The sequence below is a fragment of the Triticum urartu genome, chromosome 7A (genome assembly GCF_056163025.1).
Source record: "Triticum urartu cultivar PI428250 chromosome 7A, HENAU_Tu73, whole genome shotgun sequence".
Taxonomy (NCBI): Eukaryota; Viridiplantae; Streptophyta; class Magnoliopsida; order Poales; family Poaceae; genus Triticum; species Triticum urartu.
Window position 1 is genome coordinate 113584223 of NC_141879.1, and position 21600 is coordinate 113605822.

The window sequence follows — 21600 nt, forward strand, 5'->3', positions numbered from 1 at the left end:
TTGTAGTCGTTGCTAGGTGGTCTATAAATCTGGATGTAAATTTTATTATTTCCGGTGTTCGTTGTACTGTCATGATTGAAGATGAATATGTAATGGACAATAACCCATAACCAGGGCCATGTAGAAGAAATGCGTGAAGCGGGTGGGTGGAGGGTAAGCACTCCATGGTGGCGCACATCTTGGTTGCTCTCTAGAGCTCATTTCGTCAACTTGTTCGCTTGCAAGGTTGACGAGTAAGTGTGATGACCTACATAAGAAAGACACAAGCGAAAGAATATGTGTGTGCATGGTAAATGTACACATCATCCATCATGATGTGTATGTGCACTTGAGAGTTAGCACAAGATAAATAGTGCTCAAAGAAATTTGAGGCACGATAGAGAAATGTGTCATAAATCATGAAAGAATAGTTGTTGTGTATAACACAATGAGGAGACATATTGAGCATGCAAGTATATGCCACATCACTAGCATTTTTATTCATGGGATGCATATAGTGCACATAATCATGGGAAACATGCAATGAATAGGATGTATCAAAATCTCCTAATATGTATGAGAAAACTATGGGGGTCTCCTCAAATGCAATAACGAAACCATACATAGAGAAGATGGACAACATCCAAAATAATGCATGTCTGAAGCATGTTGGTCATGGCATGGCATATGTGAACAATTGCGCAAATTATGTAAAGGAAGCATGGTAATATCATCACAAGACAAGCAAATGACAATAATCACAAACTTTTCATCTATGCCGAATTCACAAGTTAAGTTAGATTTAATGGTCATGGCATAGTCACTACAAAATGAGCTCAGATATTTGACATGGGCAATCTCCTTCATAGCATATAACAAAGATTTAGGAGATGCAAACATGATATGACCTATGAAATTCTCACAAGATGTCATATGCAACATGGCATCACAACTAATAGGCTCCACGTGATTCATCAAACTCGTCGTTGGTCAAATCAAAGCATGTAGAAGGCATAATAGCATGTGACATGGCAACAGGAGTATCAATATTATGCAAGCAATCCATGTCCACTAGTGGGACAAGCTCATCACCTTCACCCATGTTACCTTTCCCCTTCCACTCATGTGGTGCAGGTGAGGTGGCAAAGACCAACTCGTGGTCAACATCATCATCTCGATGCAACTATGTGGGGGTGCATCATATTTCATCATGGCCATCGTCTTATCCAAAGGAGGGATGAAGTCGTCAAGAATCGGGCGTCATTATATATAGGACCTTGCACCAAATGAGTAGACAAAATAGGGGTAGAGGTTAAGTTGTTAGAAATCAAAATGGCCTCATAAGACCTATCAACTTCATCTATAAACTCTTGTGGTGGAGCACTCACTCCCTCAAAGTAGATGCACTCAAAGTCACATACGGTTGAGTCACTCATCTCACTCAAGGCTTATTATGCTTTCCCTTTTATTTTGAGAAATAAAAAGAACAATGTAATCACAATCCCCTTGCTATGCATGGCTACATAGTTATATAAATTTTCAAGAAATAATGATTGGGGAAAATATAGCAAGTGGGAAACCAAACAATTGTGCACAAACTAAACAAGCCAGAGATCCTCATGAAAGCAACCAAAGAGATATACAAATATCAAGAATATATCTAGTGACCACTCTCCAGATGATACGAAATATTAAAATGTCGTGCAAATAGTCCTGAAACATCTCGGAACAAATTACAATATATATAAGTTAGACTAACATGTCATAACTTCCGCACACACACAAAAACTAGCATGTCATCAGATTTCAAACAAAATTTACTTTACACCTGAGAAATACTAAGAAAGACAAAATCTACTAAAAAATCTGAAACAAAATGAAAAGGAGAAGTCATGTTTTCATGCTAGGCCGTATATGCATTTTGTTTTGTAGTCAGTGACATATGGGCCTTAAAAATTGATGGGCCAGTGACACCACTCTGGTCGCCCCATCCCGCGAGAATCTCTCAGGCTGGTCGTAATGGGAGTATTATAGGTAGTATCATGCATGTCAACTAGGCAAATTTGATGAGGCGGCATAAAATTAAATGAAAAAAGAGAGGGTTGAGTATCATATCATGATACCGTATCATATTAAATGTTGTGCTACTATGTGTCATGTATGGCAATAAATGAAATCATCTATGATACTAACATATGATAATATGCACTACGGATGTAGTATCATACACTAGTATCATATGCATATACTAGTATATGATACTTGCCATTACGACCAGCCTCACTCACCAAGACAAAATCGACAATGCATATTGGTTGATTCCGAGACGGGTCCAGAAACTAGTAGGCGGAGGTGTTGTTGTTGATCTGAGCAGCGCGATCTTGAAGCCGCCGGGGAGGGGAGGCGAAGGCGGCGGCGGTTCTTGCTCCAGCGGGCAGGGGAGGGGACGGCGGCGGTTCAGTTCAGTCACGCGGCGGCCTCCCGATCCAGAATCCTTTCTGCAAGCACGGACCATGAGGCCGTTGACGCCGCCGCATGTGCCGGGGCTGTAGGAGAGGGAAGAACTCGTGGAGGTCCTGATCCGCATTCCGCCGGACGAGCCGGCGGACCTCATTCACGCCTCCCTCGTCTGCAGGGCTTGGTGCCGCCTCCTCTCCGGCCACGTCTTCCGCGGCCGCTACCGCACCTTGCACAAAACACCTCCAGTCCTAGGCTTCCTACAAAGCTGGGACGGACGACAACGTCGAGCGCTTCGTCCCGACCACGAAATTCTGCCCCGGCAATGCCAAGCGTCGGGACAGCTTCGTGCTCGACTGCCGCCATGGCCGCGTTCTTCTTGGGTGTGAGTGGGACAGGGAAGATGAGGAAGAGAAGGAGGTGGAGGATGGCAACTGGAAGATGGTCGTCTGGGACCCCGTGTCTGGGAGCTGGACGGAGTTGTACAACATCTTCGGCCCTGACAGCAACCGCGCAAACTATACGGCCACGGTGCTCTGTGCAGCGAATGGCTGCAACCACACTGCCTGCAACTTGGGCCCATTTTTCGTCGTTGTTGCTTTTGTCAGCCTTCATGATAAGAGGCTCGTGTTGGTGTCTGTATACTCATCGAAGACCCGGGAGTGGACCTCACCGGCCTCTATTCATATCGGCGGCATTGGAACACTTGGAGCCTACATTGTCGCAAGGCCTACCGTCTTAGTTGGACAAGCGCTCCACTTCCTCCTTCGTCGAGATGAGGGCATTTGTATTCTCAAGTATGACTTGGTTAGGCATCGCCTATCGGTAATTGATCCACCAGGGCTATGTACGTTGATGTGGAATCCTCTACTCATTTCGCCGGACGATGGTGGGCTGGGGGTCGTCCACCTAGACCAGCATGGGCTATGCCTCATTTGGTCGATGGAGATGAGTCTTGATGGAGTAGTGTCATGGATCCAGGTCAGAGAAATGGACCTCAAGACACTTGTCCCCATTGGCAATCCCAGGACCTCATATTCATTAAAGTTGGTTGGCTGTGTGGAGGCACCGATATCATCCTTGCGATCACATATCTTGGTGCATTCCGAATTGATCTCAAGTCCCTGAGGATGAGAAAGTTGTCGAGTAAGCCAAATAGGCGCACAATTGAGCGGAAAATATTTGAGAACCTCTTTCTCTACATGAGCTTCAACAATCCACAAGGTATATAATGTTTACTTTAACCCTTTATATATGGTTTCTATGATGTGTTCCATTCACCAAAGAATGTTAAGTTTCCATTAAGAAAATTGTAAAGTTGTGCAAAGAAAATTCTCATCCCAGTGACTCATCCTTCAAAATTGTTCGCTTCATTTAGCGGTGGCAGGTGGTGTGGCTGAAGCAAGTGACGCAGGGTGCGGTGTGTCTTGAAGGGGGCTGACGCAGCTATTTTCATTAACAACATGTCATTCAACGAATTGTCCTCATTATTTGGTTATCACTAAGCCGTTTATATAGTAAAGTGGGCCTATTATATTAAGTTTAGAGGATTCTCCTAACATTATGAGTTTAGTTTATCACTTTTAGATCACTGGTGGATGTGACAGTTTGAATCACGTGCCAGCCGGCAGTCATTGAAGAATGGAAGTTCAGTTTTAATATTTTGGTGTTGGTTTTCATTGTAAGTCTTTTCCTATGATTGATATGGGAGTCGTAGCCGTGGTACCTTTTTAAGCGTCAGTTTTAAGTTGGTTACCCAGCAACCAGCATGGATGCTTGCTCTTCTTTGTGTGACTTATCAGACTGTACTTTCTCAGTAACCAATGGAAGATATGGTCACAAAATTGTCAAGCTCGTATTCCTTCAGTCATTTTGTTAGCATGTCAGACTGGTCTCTGCAACTTCCTTTGCCAGGCAAAATGCTTCCCATGTGATTATGTCAAATAGCTACTGGAACCAGCAGGGTGTGTGCTGATGCTAGTTCGATTTTGCTGGAACATAAACTATGATACAGTTTATATACTACATACTACTCCCTCCGTCCCAAAATAAGTGACTCGAGTTTGTACAAACTCGAGTCACTTATTTTGGGACGGAGGGAGTATAATACCAGACTCAAAAAAACTACTATTTTGATGTCCCTGCAAAAGGAAAAATAAAGGTGCTATATTGGTGTAGTAGTTTCAACAATTTTGTAGCCCAGACACAAAGCAGAGTACTTGGCCAGGAAAAAGTGCAGCATTTCCGGCCATGCTCCTCAGCCATACAAGAGCCTCTGCACCAATCCAATGTAATTTATAGTTCTTTGATCAGAGTGTCGTCAACATGTTAGTACTAACATCAGCTATGTTTCTCCCCTCTCTTCATCAGGGCAAAAAAGAGAAATAAAAATAAAGGAATCACATCTTGGATCTTGATCTTGTCATACCAGCAGCATGCTGCCTCATCATGATCATCTAGAGAAGAAAGGGAAAAAGAATGGAGAATGCAGGGAGAGATCTGCTCAGTGGTGCCTGGCGTTATGGCCCTTGGGGCCATAGTAGTCCACATGGATCTCAGGCATCCTGTGCGCCCCTGCCCTCTCTTTCTCTTCAGAGATGGCCTCCTCCACTTCATCGCCTGAAGATGGCTCATCACCATCAGCCTTGTTCAACATCCCTTTCTCTGCGGATTTCTGTAACCGAGAGAAGAAAGCACGCAAGGTTAGAGAACCGATCATCGCGCAACAAGACATCGAAACACCGGAGACGACAGTCGCAATCACTTACATTGAGCACAGGGTTGCCGAACGCCGCCTTGCTCCCTGCGTCCAGCCTGATGCCCTGCGCCGTCGCCACCATCAGGAGCAGAACCATGGCAGCCGCGGCCATTGGCAGGCAGGTCTTGGCCATCTTGTACTCCAGTATATGTGTAAGGATCCTGAAAGAGTTGAGCTGAGAGACAATCCTGCTCCAAGTAAACTCGGCTGAGTTGGAATGGAACAGTAGTGGCTCAGTGAGGAGATGTGGACTCTGTTGCCCGAAGAACCATTTGACCCTGAGAAGACCATATATACTACAGACACAAGACTTTTCTTAACGACCAGCCCGGGCCCGCCCAGTGATTGGTGTACTCATGTCTGCAGCCAAGGGTCTAACCTGAAGTACCAACGCAGGAATGTAGCCATTGTTTATGCAGTCCTCTGCTACACTTTGAACAAGTATGTCTGCCCCAACCATGGAGCCGTGTTTATTAGGACGCTGGACCCCTGGATTAGGCGCATAATGCCATGGGAAGGATGGGATTAAGAACTCTGTCAAGTGGTTCTCAAGCAAGTGAAATGACAGATTTTTTGGCGTGGAATTTGACAAAGACCAGTGTTTTTATAATGCGTTCGGCCTATCATGCAGAATGGGAGCTCTAATTCGGCCATAAGCTGGAGACTACGTCAGGATCCTCTAACCCATCAGATATGTGGGACTCGGTTTGGAACTTAACATGTCCAGCTAAGATTAAAATCTTCATTTGGAGGGCATTCCATAGCGCTATTCCCTGTCGTGCTATTCTGGCAAACAAACATTTGAAGATAAACCCGAGCTGCCTTGCCTGTAACTTGGGCCTGGATACCATAAGACACCTACTGTTTGAATGCAAGGCGGCCATGGAGGTTTGGAAGCTCCTTGGCATTGATGAGATCATCGAAAATGCGTTGCTAGTCGACAGGGCGGGTGAAGTGATTTTGGAGCATCCGTTGTGCCTTCCAGAGCAAGATGCCCAAGTGCTTGGTCTACCAAAGTTGAAAGAAACAGTGGCAACAACAGCCTGGTACTTGTGGTTGAGCGCCGTAAGTTGACACACGGAGAAGAAACACAAAACGCTGCTCAAATTAATATGGCAGTGAGATGTTTAGCCGCTAACTATATTATCTCATACAGTCCTAAGTCCGAAGTGAGATCAGACGCAACCAAGATATGGCTATGTTAAGGTAAACATTGATGCGGGTTTTGATGTAGACACGCTTAAAGGGACAGTTGGAGCAGTCATCGGAGACCATCATGGAAAGTTCATTGACGAAAAAGGGTTTCTCCCTGCTTTATATATAAAGGAAACAACACCACAATACATCTGAGCAAGCCGATACAAACACACACCACCGCACACAACACACACCCAAGGCAAGATACAAAGGTGCCGAGCACCGACACACCACCCCAACAACAATCACGCTAACTAAGACCACTTGATGTCGATGGAGACCTCCATGGAGTGCAAGTCACCGTGAAGAAGTGAAGTCGGACACGGATGAAGCATGGGTTCCTCGACGGTGCCTCCAAGAAGGGCACGACACCATGGTGCCGCCACCGCTCGATTGCGAAGATCAAATTTTCACCCGGAGCAGCATGGAAAGGAGGATAGGCTGCGACGGAGCCTTCGGGAAGGAAACCACCATCGGCCAGGCAACAGTCAGGCAAGTAATGAACTCTGGCACTCACATCCCTCCTCCATGCTCCGCCAAACACCAACAACCATGCCACCCGCGTGGCCATGCTTGCCCGCTCGCACCCGAGACACGCTCTCTGCCCACAAGCAACCTGTCTCCCATCGCCAGGGCCGCCGCCCTGCAACCAGACACCCCCGGACCCGCCAAAGGTTGTGCCTTTGGCCCACCCGGCAGCCCGCGAATGATGGAGCCGCCAGTAGTCGCTCTGCTCCGAACAACGACAGATTGACCCCAGCCCGCACTTTGGCGAGGAAGTAGGGAGAATGGAGAACAGACGCATCCACGACCGTCACACCGCCGTGTCTGCTATGGGTGGCCCGACCATGTCGGCACCTCCCATCCCTCCGCCAACCCCCCTACCCGACACACACCTTGTGTCGCCTCACCACGGCAGCTAGAGCAGACCGACGCGAAGCCACAAACAACAACACGCCCATCGACAAGGGACACCAAACCAACCGAAAACTAACAGAGGGTCTTCCCGCGCCGTATACCATGGTCTGCAAGCCGCAACCAGAGGGTCCGGACCAGAACCAGACCAACACGCACCACTAGCGCCGCCGCACGCACCAGCACACATGCGCCGCTACCTCTACCAGCCAGGATGGCCACGGCGGAGGTAGTTGCAGTGAGGTTTTGGAATGAATCTGGCACACGTAGTTGGATGCAGTAAGATCGAGGTCAACTCTAATTGTGTGGAGGTTGTTGCTGCCCTAATCAATAGTTACTCTTCTTCAGTAACTTCTGCTATCTTTGATGACTGATATTTTATGCCGCTTGATTTTACTCATGTCATTTATGATCATTGTAATAGAGAAAGAAATCAGGTAGCTCATGAACGGGCTAGGATAGCTAGATTTTCCTCTCCAAATATCTGGATGGACACCGCCCCAGATGTGGTTATTTCTCTTACTGTAACCGACATTACGATCCTTATGAATGAATAAATGTGGTTAGCGATTATTTAGTAAATTTGCAATAACTGAAGGTACAACATTGTTGGAAATATGAGCAATTTACCGAATGATTTTATTAACAGAAATACTAGATAAAGCATGACTAATATAGTAGAGATAAAACAAGTCATGCGTTCGGCCAGAGAGAAGGTAAAGAGCATCTGCATATATGAACTTGAAGTAACACATCTAGAACAGATACTAGATGAAGTTGCATATATGAAGTAGAACCTAACACATGTAGGACGGAAAGTAGAGCAAAGAACTGTGTCATGACATCTAACAGAAAGAGCAAGAACACGTACGGGACAGCAGCAGTAGATGTACTGGACTTGGGGTCGGTGTCCTCGCTCGCCATGTCGTCGAGGAGGTCGTGGACGTCGGGGAAGAAGTCGTCGTCGTCTGGGAAGTAGTCGTCGGCGACCGGATCGTCCGTGATGAAGCAGCCAGTAGTCGTGCTGAGCGCTCCCCAAAAACCTTATCACCCTTCTCCCGTACAGGACTCAAAAGGTGCGGTTTCGGAGGCCTACTGTCCCGGCCTGCGGTGCACGCCGCAAGCCGGGATGGGGAAGATCGTAGCAGCAGCGCAGTGCTCAGGAACTTGTGGCGAGAGGAGGAAGAGGTTTTGGTGCGTCTCTCTGGGAGGAGCGACCTCCCTTTTATAGGCGCAAGAGAAGGAGGCGAAAGGGCAACAACGAGAGGCGAAACAAAGAGACAGAGACGAAGCGAACAGCCAGCAGCCGAAGAGCTGCACCGTTCGCATTCGAACTCTCATTCCCGTAACCCGCGGCGTGTCGTGACGAGGCGTGGCGGGCGGCGGAGGAGGAGCGTGCGTGGATATCCTTCTTGTTCTCATGCTCGTACAAGTGGGGAAAGAACCTCCCTTATAAAGAGGTCCAACTCCCACTAAACTAGCAATGTGGGACTAAACTTTAGTAGTATCCCTTGCCTTGCACAAATGGGCTAAGTGGGCCTCTAGGATCTATTAGGAATTTCTGAAATATTTATTGGGCTGCCCAAAATAGACTAAATTCCAGCAATCCCCCACCAGATCCCAGAGACACACAGAAATTTGCCTTTGGTTTCAAAACACTATTTTATATACCGGTACTGCAGTGGAGCTGTTAAGTTGAACTTCCACCTAGAACTCTATGATACACTAGTAAGCAACTTGAACAGTGGACTGGGCCTTGAACTGCAAGTTTTCTGCGAATCTAGCTTCACATAAAGCCTTGACCGATACGTGGCTACCGTGGGTCTTCCCTGCGGGTGGAGCTTATGCGTCATACTCCGTGACCTTTCATGAGTTTACTAGAGAGAACCCTACTCTCATAGATTGCGACGTTTGACAATCAGACTCCTATATGTGTGTTCTTCAAAAGATGTTCTACAGGATAACATCTCTGCTTAAATAAGCCACTTAGAACACATTAAGATATACATCAACCTGCCATGCAGATTAGGAGAGTATTGCATCTTCGTGGAGTGGTATTGTGAATAGTAAGGATACTCTCCTCTCAGTTGACCAACAACTTGTTTTTCACATCTAATTCACGGGATCTCCGATCACAAAGAATAGGTTATCACTGTGAACAACTCATATTGTGGGTCTCATACCCATCTCCCTCGATGCATTATCTATCACATTACGTGATAGACCCTTGGTAAAAGGATCTGCCAGATTTTTTAACGTTTGGATATAATCCAACGCAATAACTCCGGAGTTTTTCATTTTCCTGACAGACTTTAACCTTCTCTGAATGTGTCTCGATGACTTCATGTTATCCTTTGAGATGCTCACTTTCGTGATCACAGTTTGATTGTCGCAGTTCATAAGGACACCCGGTACAGGTTTCTCAACAACCGGCAAGTCATTCAAGAGCCGGCGAAGCCAATCTGCTTCAACCGTAGATGTATCTAGTGCTGTGAGTTCTGCTTCCATTGTTGACCTCGTTAAGATGGTCTGCTTGTAAGACTTCCAAGAAACAGCGCCACCTCCATGAGTGAATACATAACCGCTCATGGCCTTTATCTCATCAGCATCTGAGATCCAGTTTGAGTCACTATACCCTTCAAGCACCTTTGGATGCCCGGTGTAGTGAATTCCATAATTTGCAGTGCCTTTCAAATAACGCAAAACTCTCTCTAGAACTTTCCAATGCACATCTCCTGGTTTTGAGACAAACCGACTCAGTTTGCTAATAGCAAAAGAGATGTCAGGTCTTGTAGCACTTGCTAAGTACATAAGCGAGCCAATAATCTGAGAATATTTCAATTGATCTCTAGCAATTCTTCGATTCTTTCGAAGTAACACACTTGTATCATATGGTGTTGGAGAAGGCTTGCAGTCACTATAGCCAAAGCGACTCGAGATCTTTTCCACATAGTGAGATTGAAGCAATGTAATCCCACCATCATCGTCTCTCAACAACTTGATGTTCAGAATGACATCAGCCACTCCTAAATCCTTCATCTCAAAACAACGAGATAGGAAATCCTTGACCTCCTTAATAACATTCAGATTTGTTCCGAAAATCAGTATGTCATCAACATACAAGCAAAGGATAACTCCCTCACCCCCACCATGGCGATAGTACACACATTTGTCAGCTTCGTTTACAACAAAGCCTGCGGCTGTTAAAGTTCTTTCAAACTTCTCATGCCACTGTTTGGGTGCTTGCTTGAGTCCATACAAGGACTTTAGCAACTTGCACACTTTTCCTTCCTGACCATCTAGTACAAACCCATCTGGTTGTTCCATATAAATTTCCTTGTCTAACTCTCCATTTAGGAAAGCATTCTTAACATCCATTTGATGAACGAGAAGACCATGCGAGGCAGCTAGTGAAAGTAGAACTCAAATAGTGGTCAGTCGAGCCACAGGTGAGTAAGTATCAAAGAAGTCTTCACCTTCCTTTTGGGTATAACCCTTAGCCACGAATCGAGCCTTGTACTTCTCAATAGTACCATCAGGCCTAAGCTTCTTCTTGAATACCCATTTGCATCCTATAGGTTTGCACCCATACGGACGATCAGTTATCTCCCAGGTTTCATTCGCCAAGATGGAATCCATCTCACTACGAACCGCTTCCTTCCAGTAGTCAGCATCTTCAGATGCATAGGCCTCTGAAATAGAACTGGGAGTGTCATCTATGAGATACACAAGAAAATCATCACCAAAAGACTTTGCAGTCCTCTGTCTCTTGCTCCTAGTAGGAACTTCATTGTTCTCCTCCACAGGACTTTCAAAGTGTTCCATCGAAATGGCAGGTTCGGTAATTGTAACTGGTTCCTGATTCGATGAACTAGGCATCTCCTGATTAGATGAGGTAGCCATATCCTTCATGGGAAATATATCTTCAAAGAAAGTCGCATCATTCGACTCCATGATCGTACCGACATGTATGTCAGGTACCTCAGATTTTACAACCAAGAATCTATAGCCAATGCCATGAAAAGCATATCCCAAGAAAACACAATCCACAGTCTTTGGTCCAAGCTTCTGCTTCTTTGGAATTGGAACATTGACTTTCGCCAAACAACCCCATGTTCGTAGATAAGAGAGTTTTAACCTTTTATTTTCCCATTCCTCGAATGGAGTTATCTCTTTGTTCTTTGTGGGAACTCGGTTTAGGACATGACATGCAGTCAATATCGCCTCCCCCCACCATGCCTTGGAGAGACCCGAAGTGTCTAACATGGCGTTAACCAAATCTGTTAGAGTACGGTTCTTTCATTCGGCCACCCCATTTGAATGAGGTGAATAGGGAGGCGTCCTCTCATGGATTATACCATGTTCCACACAAAAAGCATCAAATTCATTAGAAAAATACTCTCCACCACGGTCGGACCTAAGCCTCTTGATTTTTCGATCAAGTTGGTTTTCCACTTCAACTTTATAGATCTTGAAAAAGTTCAAAGCCTCATCCTTAGATTTCAGAAGATACACATGGCAGTATCTAGTGGAGTCATCAATTAACGTCATGAAATATTTCTTTCCACCTTTTGTCAAAACACCATTCATTTCACATAGATCTGAATGTATGAGCTCTAGTGGTGCAAGATTTCTCATTTCCGCAGTCGTGTGAGACTTACGAGGTTGCTTAGCTTGCACACACACTTGACACTTAGATCCCTTGACAGTGGTGAAACTAGGGATTAAGTTCAACTTCGCTAGTCGTGACATGCAACCAAAGTTAACCTGACAAAGACGTGAATGCCACACATTGGATTCACTATTGTTGCAAATATGATTAGCAACTTTATTGCAAACGCCTGATAAGGATAAACAAAACAGGCCTCCTGACTCATAGCCTTTACCAACAAAGGTTCCATACTTGGATATTACAAATTTATTCGACTCAAAGACAAGCTTGTAGCCATCTCTACACAGAAGAGATCCGCTAACAAGATTTTTATTGACGGAGGGGACATAATGCACGTTCTTCAGCCGCACGATCTTCCCCGAAGTAAACTTCAGATCGACCGTGCCAACACCACGAACAGAAGCACTTGAACCGTTGCCCATCAGCACGGTTGAAGTCCCTGTGGTCTGATAAGAAGAAAACATGGAAATATCACCGCATACATGCACATTAGCACACGTGTCAATCAGCCAGTCAGGAGAATGACATACTGAAAGAATAGTGAGAAATATACCATACTCAGCATCCTTCATGTCAGTGTCTCCAATGACAACATTAGCGGTCTTGCTGCCTTTCCCAGGATGACGCTTGTCATAGCGATTAGGGCAACTAGGAGCCCAATGATCAGGATCCCCACACACATGGCAAGCACCTTTCTTCTTGCCATTCTTCTTCTTGAAATTCGTGTGTTGCACAACCTTGTTCTTCCCATCAAACTTTGCTTTTCCATCAAACTTGCCCTTGTTCTTGAACTTGTGGGGCTGGAAGTTCTGCTTCTGTACCACATTGGCACTAGATCCTCCCTCAATACCTCGAGCACGTGTGTCCTTTGCTCTCGCCTTTTCTTCCACATCAAGAGTGCCAATGAGATCCGGGACGGAAAACTCCTGCCTCTTATGCTTCAGCAGGTAGCAAAGTTCCTCCATGAAGGAGGAAGCTTAGTGATGATACCTCCGGCAACAAACTTGTCCGGTAGCATACAACTGAAGTGCTCAAGTTCTCTAGCAAATAACTGTATCTCATGAGCTTGCTCAACCACGGAGCGCTCTTCAGTCATCCTGTAATCATAGAATTGCTCCATGATGTACAGCTCAGTGCCAGCATCCGAGACCCCAAACTTGGCCTCGAGTGCATCCCACATATCTTTTCCATTATCAATTGACGCATAAGCATCAACTATGTTCTCACCAAGAACACTCAAGAGAGCAGCCTTAAACAGAGTATCCATTTTCTGAAAAGCTTGTGCCTGTTGAGCATCAAGCTCTCCTTCAGGTTTGCCGAGAGTGGCGTCATAGCAACTCATGGTTTGAAACCATAAGACTGCTCTCACGCGCCACCTCTTATAGTGGATACCCTCAAACATAGGAGGTCTCATGGAAGCAACAAAACCACTCGGGGTAAATTGCCTATAATCAGGTTTTGGATTGTTGGAAATATGAGCAATTTACCGAATGATTTTATTAACAGAAATACTAGATAAAGTATGACTAATATAGTAGAGATAAAACAAGTCATGCGTTCGGACAGAGAGAAGGTAAAGAGCATCTGCATATATGAACTTGAACTAAACACATCTAGAACAGATACTAGATGAAGTTGCATATATGAAGTAGAACCTAACACATGTAGGACGGAAAGTAGAGCAAAGAACTGTGTCATGACATCTAACAGAAAGAGCAAGAACACGTACGGGACATTAGCAGCAGAAGTACTGGACTTGGGGTCGGTGTCCTCGCCCGCCATGTCGTCGAGGAGGTCGTGGACGTCGGGGAAGTAGTCGTCGGCGATCGGATCGTCCGTGATGAAGCAGCCAGTAGTCGCGCTGAGCGCTCCCCAAAAACCTTATCACCCTTCTCCTGTACAGGACTCAAAAGGTGCGGTTTCGGAGGCCTACTGTCCCGACCTGCGGTGCACGCCGCAAGCCGGGATGGGGAAGATCGTAGCAGCAGCGCAGTGCTCAGGAACTTGTGGCGAGAGAAGGAAGAGGTTCTGGTGCGTCTCTCTGGGAGGAGCGACCTCCCTTTTATAGGCGCAAGAGAAGGAGGCGAGAGGGCAACGACGGGAGGCGAAACGAAGAGATAGAGACGAAGCGAACAGCCAGCAGCCGAAGAGCTGCACCGTTCGCATTCGAACTCCACTTTCGCAAAAATCTTTTTAGCTTCCGTGTGACCTTTCGTATACCCGTAGTGCGTGGCAAAAATTTAGATATCGTCTCGGCTCATTCCCGCGGCGCGGCGCGTCGTTACGAGGCGTGGCGAGGCGGGCGGCGAAGGAGGAGCGCGCGTGGATATCCCTCTCGTTCTCATGCTCGTACAAGTGGGGAAAGAACCTCCCTTATAAGGAGGTCCAACTCCCACTAAACTAGCAATGTGGGACTAAACTTTAGTAGTATCCCTTACCTTGCACAAATGGATTAAGTGGGCCTCTAGGATTTATTAGGAATTTCTGAAATAGTTATTGGGCTGCCCAAAATATACTAAATTCCAGCACAACAGTAGTTTGGTTGGGCTTTGGTCCCCTCGAGGTTGTGGACTGGTGTAAGCTAGATTGTAATTACCTGGATCCTTGATTAATACAAGTCTTACTCGCAAAAAAGAATAAATGAGGAGATAATTGTAAAAAAAACATAGGAGAAGACGCTTCGCGTACTAAGAAATAAGAGCATCTACAGCCGGACGCCCTATATTCGTCTCATACGCCCGGGCAGGCCGTCAGGTCACTGATAGGTCACAAAAAATCGACTCAGCCGAAGCTCTCAAACGGGCCACAAACGCCCGGACTGACCGACAACCCTTATATCCATCCCGAATGTAGAGCGTATATGAGGTGGCTCGGGCATGCCCGGGCGCGTCCGCCACGTCAGCCTGGCCCACCGCTAGCCCACCCTGCCCCCACAAAAAACCCTTGTCTGGCAGATCCCTAGCGTCGGCGAGCATGTCTAGCACCAGTAGTCACTTCGACGGAAGCTCCGGAGACGAGGAGGAGCTGGCGCTTCGTATTGCGCTCGAGTGGTCACGGGTCGATATGGGCGGCAGCTCCAGGTCCAGTGCGACGCCACCTGTCGCCCGTCGCGGCAGCGCCGATGCCGGTGCCGACCCTTCCTATCCTGCGTGTGGATTTGCGAGGCCTGCCTGATCTTCTCCTCCCGCCCGACGGCCTCCTCCACCTCCGGTCGCTGCTCCGTGCGGGCAGCGCTGGGTTCTAGTGCCCACTCCACCGACGCCGCGGATGCGGACTCCGGAGTCGAAGGCACGTGCCGCCCGCCGCGAGAGGCAGAGGGCAAGGGAGATGGCGGGCGGGTCTGATGGGTCTGCGCAGTCCGCCCGCCGCAGCCGAGTGCCCGATGATGAGGACCGTCTCTTCGAGTGGGCGTGTCGCCGATCACTGACTGAGGCGGAGACGAAGGCCCGACGGCTTCGGAGGCTCAACGCTAAGCAGCTTCGACTCGGCGTTGAGCAATCTGAGCGGGAGACGGCGAGGGTGGCCAAGCTCAAGCGCAAGCAAGACCGCCGCGTCCGACGCTTGCAAGGATACATCGTCATCTCTGATTCCTCCTCCTCCGACGGGTCCGACGTGGACCCACCTCCTGCCGCGGACTCCTACAGCTGCACCGGCGACCAGAACGGCAAAAGGCCGACGAGGAAGTGGTGAAGATCCGTCTTAATTTCAAGTTTTTAGATGTAGTTTGAACTTGCCCGCCGTATTATGTGTATTATGTGAACTTTGGCTATCTTTTAATGCCCTGGTTGTGATCTTTTGATAAAATCGATTGTGCATTTGTATGTCCGCTCATGATCTACGTATTTTTTTATCAACGTTGCATGGTTTAGTATGAATATAGGAGAGAAAATATAAGATACGTAGGTATGGAGATGTGAATATAAAGAATGCCCGGTCAGTATCCGCGGACGTACCCGAACATGTCCGCGGACATATAGAGGAGCCGGATTTGTCAAAGTCCGGCCGTAGATGCTCTAATGGGCCGAATCGGAAATGCAGTTTAGGTCTGCCTCCCAGCCCTCGTCCCTGCCACCCCTAAAAAAAACAAATCCCTCGTCCCTGCCACTCTGCACCTCTTCGCCCTCGTCCCCTTCCCCTCCATCTCAATCCCTTCGCTCTCGTCCCCTCACTGAATCCCCACTCCGCAAGAATCTCTCACTCACCAACACAAAATCAACCAATGCTGGCTGATTCCAAGATGTATCCAACGAATAGTAGGCAAGGGTCTTGTTCTTGAGCGGAGCAGCGCGAGCTTGAGGCCACCGGCGGCGGCGGCTCTTGCTCCAGCGGGCTGGGGAAGGGGCGGAGGCTGCTACCTCACCCGGCGGCGCCAGATCTTTCCGATTCCGACTCGTTGGCCTCCCAATCTTAAATCTTTGCCTGCAGGCACGGCCCGCGATGCCGCCGCCGCGTGTGCGGGAGTTGGGGGAGATGTACGAGCTCGTGGAGGAGATCCTGCTCCTCATCCCGCCTGAGGAGCCCGCGGTCCTCATCCGCGCCTCCCTCGTCTGCAAGGCGTGGTGCCGCCTCCTCTCCGGCCACGCCTTCCGCAGCCGCTACCGCACCTTGCACAAAACACCTCCAGTCCTGGGCTTCTTACAAAGGTGGGAGGACAACGTGGGGCGCTCCGTCCCCACCACAAAGTTCCGCCCCCGCAATCCCGAGCGGCGGGACAGTTATGTGCTCGACTGCCGCCATGGCCGCATTCTTCTTGGGTGTAGGTGGTACGATGAGGGGGAGGAGGAAGCTGACGAGCAGTTGAAAGAGGAAGAAGATGATATCGAGGAGGACGGTGAGGGGGAAGAAGCTGACAAGGAGGAGGAAGAATATGATACGGATGAGGAGGGGGAGGAGGACGACGAAGATGAAGATGAGGGGAAGGAAGATGACAGGGTCTCGAAGATGGTCGTCTGGGACCCCGTGTCGGGAAAGCCGAATCCAGTTGCGCAGCCCCGACATTTTCGACCCTGACGTCAACGGCGCAACCTATTGGGGCACGGTGCTATGTGCGGCGGATGGCTGCAACCACGCTGCCTGCAACTTGGGGCCATTTTTCGTCGCTTTAATCGGCCTTGACAGCTACCGGCCGTATGATGACGATGATAAGAGGCTGCGGGCGTTAGTATACTCGTCAGAGACCCGGGAATGGACCTCAACAGCCACTATTCACATCGGTGGCGTTGGAAGATTTGAAGACTACATCATCGGAAGGCCCAGTGTCTTTGTTGGACAAGCGCTCCACTTCCTCCTTCACGGGGATCCAACTGTGGCCAACATTTTTATTCTCAAGTATGACTTCCATAGGCATCGCCTATCAGTCATTGATCTGCCAGAGCTGTGTGCGAGCAGCTGGACCCCCCCTCCTCATCTCGGTGGATGACAGTGGGCTGGGGCTCGTCCACCTAGACCAGGATGGGCTATGCTCCATTTGGTCGGTGGAGGTGAGTGTTGATGGAGTATCGTCGTGTATCCAACTCAAAGAAATGGACCTCAAGGCGCTTGTCCCCATTGGCTATCCCATGAGCTCAGACTCTCTAAAGTTGGTTGGCTGGGTGGAGGGCACCGATATCATCATTGCGGTCACAGATCTTGGTGTGTTCACAATTGATCTCAAGTCTTTGAGGTTGAGGAAGTTGTCGAGTAAGCCATATAGTTTCACATTCAAGCGAGATTCATTTAAAAACCTCTTTCTCTACACGAGCTTCAACAATCCGCCAGGTATATATATATGGTTTCTTTGAGACATATGTTAAGTTCCCCTTGAGAAATTCGTCAAGTTAAACAAAGAAATTCACCTCCCATTGATGTGTTACTCAAAACTGTTTGCTTCATTTAGCGGTGGCAGGTGCTGTGGCCGTGGCTGAAGCAAGATCAGCAAGTTAAGCAGGACGTCAGAACGCAGCAGTTTGAATCTCGGGCAAGCCGTTGAAGCATGGAAGTTGAGCTTGATCTTTTTGTGGTGGTTCTCATTCTGAGTCATATCCTATGTTTGATATGGGAGTCTTAGCTCTGGTATCTTGTCAAGGGTCAGTTGTAAGTTGGTTACCCAGCATGCATGCATGCTTGCTCCTCTTTGCATGGCTTATCACACTGTACTTCCAGTAACTGGTGGAAGATATGGTCACGAAAATTGTCAAGCTCTTGTTCCTTTAGTCATTTTGTTGGCTTGTCATTCTGTTCCTTATGAGTGTGGTTTTCTGTAGCTCAGGCTACACGGTATCCCTTATCTTTGTCATCCATTTATGCATCAAGATCCGTGCAAACACATTTGTCTTTTTTGTTTCTCTCAAACGACACAACATATGAACTTCAAATTTTGCAGAACAACAATACATTCTAACTACAATATAGAAAAAAAACTTTCAGATTTTTTCATGCATTTTAAATACTTGAAATAATATTTTTATTCAAAGAAAATCTTATTTTGTATATTTACATCAGACCAAAAAATCTGAAAGTTTTTTCACACATTGATGTTCTAATATTTGTTCGGTCTGCAAAGTTTGAAGTTCATATGTTGTTTCATTTTCGAGAAACAAAAAAGAGAAATCTTGTTGTTGTTAGTTAGTTGAAGAGTACGGATCTCAAAGCAAGGCTGGAGGGTTGAGGATAAGAGATTTCATGTAACCTAAGCTACAAAAAAACTTTGTGTTTATGATATGAAATACTTGCTGGGAGCCAGGCGTGTGTGTGCTTATGCTAAAAGCATCTCCAACGGCCGCGCGAAACGTGCTTATGCTAAGAGCATCTCCAACGGCCGCGCGAAACGACGCGCGCGCGTGGTAAACGCGGCCTTTAGCGCGCGCGGGGGAGGGGGGCGTTTTGCCGCGCTCCAGCGGCGGCGGGAAAACCACGCGCGAGGAAACCGCTTGCGCGCGCGCGAAAAGGCGCTAACTCGCGCGCCATCTTTTGCGCGCCGCTTCCGGCGCGTCTATAAAGTGCGGTGCGCGCCACGCGCCCCTCCACGTCTCCTCTTCTCCTCTTTCTCTCTCTCTGCCACGCGCCGCTCCAGCACCCCGCCACCGACGCGCCTCCGCCGCCCCGGCGCCCCGCCACCGCCGCGCCGCCATGCCGCCGTGCCGTCGAGGAGCGTCCGGCTACCGCGGCGTCCGCCTGCGCCCCAACGGCGGCTACTACGCGGAGATACGCTCCGACGATCTCCGGCTCGGCCTCGGCACGTACGGGACGGCGCGCGCGTACGACGCGGCGGCGTGGCGCCTAGGCCGGCCGCGCGGCCAGATGAACTTCCAGGATGCCTACACGCTCCAGCAAGCGCTCGACCGTGCCCCGCCGCCGCGTCTGAACACGGCACAAGACCGTGCGGAGCACGCCGAGCGGCAGCGCCGCCTCCTCGTCGCCCAGGAGGACGAGCGGGTCATGGCGGAGTGGCGGCGCCGCCACCCGGAGGACGTCGCCTACGAGCAGTCCTACTGGGCAAGGCGTCGCAAGGAGGACACGCGAAGGCGCCGCGCGGCGCGGTTGGACAGGCGTCGGCGCAAGGCATTGGCGAACGCACAGTCCGATCTCGTTGAAGCAGGTGGGCAGTCGTTCTTCACGCCGGATGATGATTGGTGGTTCGACATCTGGCTGGATACCTCGGACGACACCGCCGAGGAGGATGACGATAGTGATGATAGCGACTTAGACTAGTTTTTTTATGCAATCTATCTCGTGTTTTATCATTTGTCATTTTTAATTATTATGCAATCTATGTTTCCGATGTAAAATACCTTTGTATCGTTAAAATCTATGCAATCTATCTATTTTTCAATAGCCTAGAATGAGCGTGTGCGCTGCTTTTTTGCGCGCTGCTGGAGCGGCGCGCGCGCACTGCATTTTAGCGCGGCTGCTAGAGCGGGCGCAACGCGCCGCGCCAAACCAGCCGATGCGCGCGCGGCATATGTGTTTTTTGCGTGCGGCGCGACCGGCGCCTGTTGGAGATGCTCTACTTCAATTTTGCTGTAACATAAGCTATTTTATGTGCCCGGTTTTCAACTCTTCAAATAAATATGCAGGAGCGCCTGCAATTACAGTTATACCACTATATACAACTCAAAACCAGAAAAGCAATATGCAGGAGTACACCATTTCGATGTCCCTGCAGAAGGAAAAGGGAAAAAGGTACCCCCTCCGTCCTGAGCAAAACTGTGCTTATAATATAAGATCGTTTTGGTGTAGTAGTTTCAATAATATCGTAGCCAGACACAAAGCAGAGTATCTGGCCAGAAAAACTGCAGCATTTCCGGCCATACAAGAGCCTCTGCACCAATCCATGTAATTTATAGTTCTTTGATCAGAGTGTCGTCAACATGTTAGTACTAACATCAGCTATGTTTCTCCCCTCTCTTCATCAGGGCAAAAATGAGAAATAAAAATAAACGAATCACATCCTGGGTCTTGGTCTTGCCAAACAGCAGCATCCTGCCTCATCATGATCATCTAAAGAAGAAGGTGAAAGAAAAAAAGAATGGAGAATGCAGGGAGAAATCCGATCAGTGGTGCCTGGCGCTATGGCCCCTGGGGCCATAGTAGTCCACATGGATCTCAGGCATCCTGTGCCCCCCTGCCCTCTCTTTGTCTTCAGATATGGCCTCCTCTACCCCTTCACCCGATGACTGCTCAGCATCATCAGCCTTGATCACCACCCCTTTCTCCACGGATTTCTGTAACCGATGTAGAAATTTACACAAGTCAGATAACCGTTCCAAATAAGCAGAAGCTCGGATCATTGGCCGCGCAACGACACATCGAAACACCAGAAACAACAGCTGCAATCACTTACATTGAGCACCGGGTTGCCGAGCGCCGCCTTGCTCCCTGCGTCCAGCCTGATGCCCTGGGCCGTCGCCACCATCAGGAGCAGAAGCACGGCAGCCGCAGCCACTGGCAGGCATGTCTTCGCCATCTTCTACGTCCAGTATCTGTGTGAGGACCTTGAAAGAGTCGAGCTGGGAGACGAACGCCGTTCAAGCCTTCAAACTCAGCTCAGGTGGAATGGAACAGCAGTGGCTCAGTCTCAGTGAGCAGCTGTGGACTCTGTTGTCTGAACTCTGAAGAACCATTTGACCCTGGAGACCATATATACACAGACACAAAACTTTTGTTAATGACACCGGCCCAGGCCCGCCCAGTGATTGGCGTACTCATGTCTGCGGCCAAGGGTCTAACCTGAAGTACTAATGCAGGAATGTAGCCATTGTTTATGCAGTCCTCTGCTGGACTTTGGACAAGTATGTCTGCCCCAACCATGGAGCCGTGTTTATTAGGACGCCGGACCCCTGGATTAGGCGCGTAACGCCATGGCAATGATGGGATTAAGAATGCTGTCAAGTGCACCTCAAGCAAGTAATAATGGACATCTGCTCCTGGAAAGTTGCCTGCATGTCTCCCAGGAAACGCGTAATATATTTTGCTCGCGCTCCCCTCCAGAAAATTGTCCGGAAACCATTTGAATTGGGGTCGTTTAATTGCATGCAGAAAAGTGTCCGGAAACCATTTGAATTGGGGTTGTTTAATTGCAGGCAGAGAAGTTGGACTGGTTTTATGTACGTGCAGTTTGGCGTTATTGCTCTGCTCTCCATGC

The 21600-nt window shown here is 48.4% G+C and overlaps 1 protein-coding gene, 1 long non-coding RNA gene and 2 pseudogenes across 3 annotated transcripts; 3 read left to right on the forward strand and 1 right to left on the reverse strand.

Moving 5' to 3' along the window:
* The window catches only part of LOC147958401 (uncharacterized), a 45912-nt pseudogene extending 42620 nt beyond the window's left edge, over positions 1–3292 (forward strand).
* A 12611-nt stretch (positions 3293–15903) lies between these two features.
* On the forward strand, positions 15904–18150 carry LOC125521859 (uncharacterized; annotated as a pseudogene). The gene is made up of 2 exons (XR_015610686.1): positions 15904–17735; positions 17854–18150. The product of XR_015610686.1 is annotated as an uncharacterized LOC125521859 (transcript).
* A 935-nt stretch (positions 18151–19085) lies between these two features.
* LOC147958402 (uncharacterized) lies at positions 19086–19667 on the forward strand. The gene has a single exon (XM_087532114.1). It carries the CDS (start codon positions 19086–19088, stop codon positions 19665–19667), a length of 582 nt encoding a protein of 193 aa, XP_087388240.1.
* Positions 19668–20260: 593 nt separating this feature from the next.
* LOC147958403 (uncharacterized) lies at positions 20261–21552 on the reverse strand. The gene is made up of 2 exons (XR_015610275.1): positions 20800–21552; positions 20261–20680 (listed from the first exon to the last, which is right to left on the reverse strand). It is a non-coding gene; the product is annotated as an uncharacterized LOC147958403 (long non-coding RNA).
* Between the last annotated feature and the right edge of the window lie 48 nt (positions 21553–21600).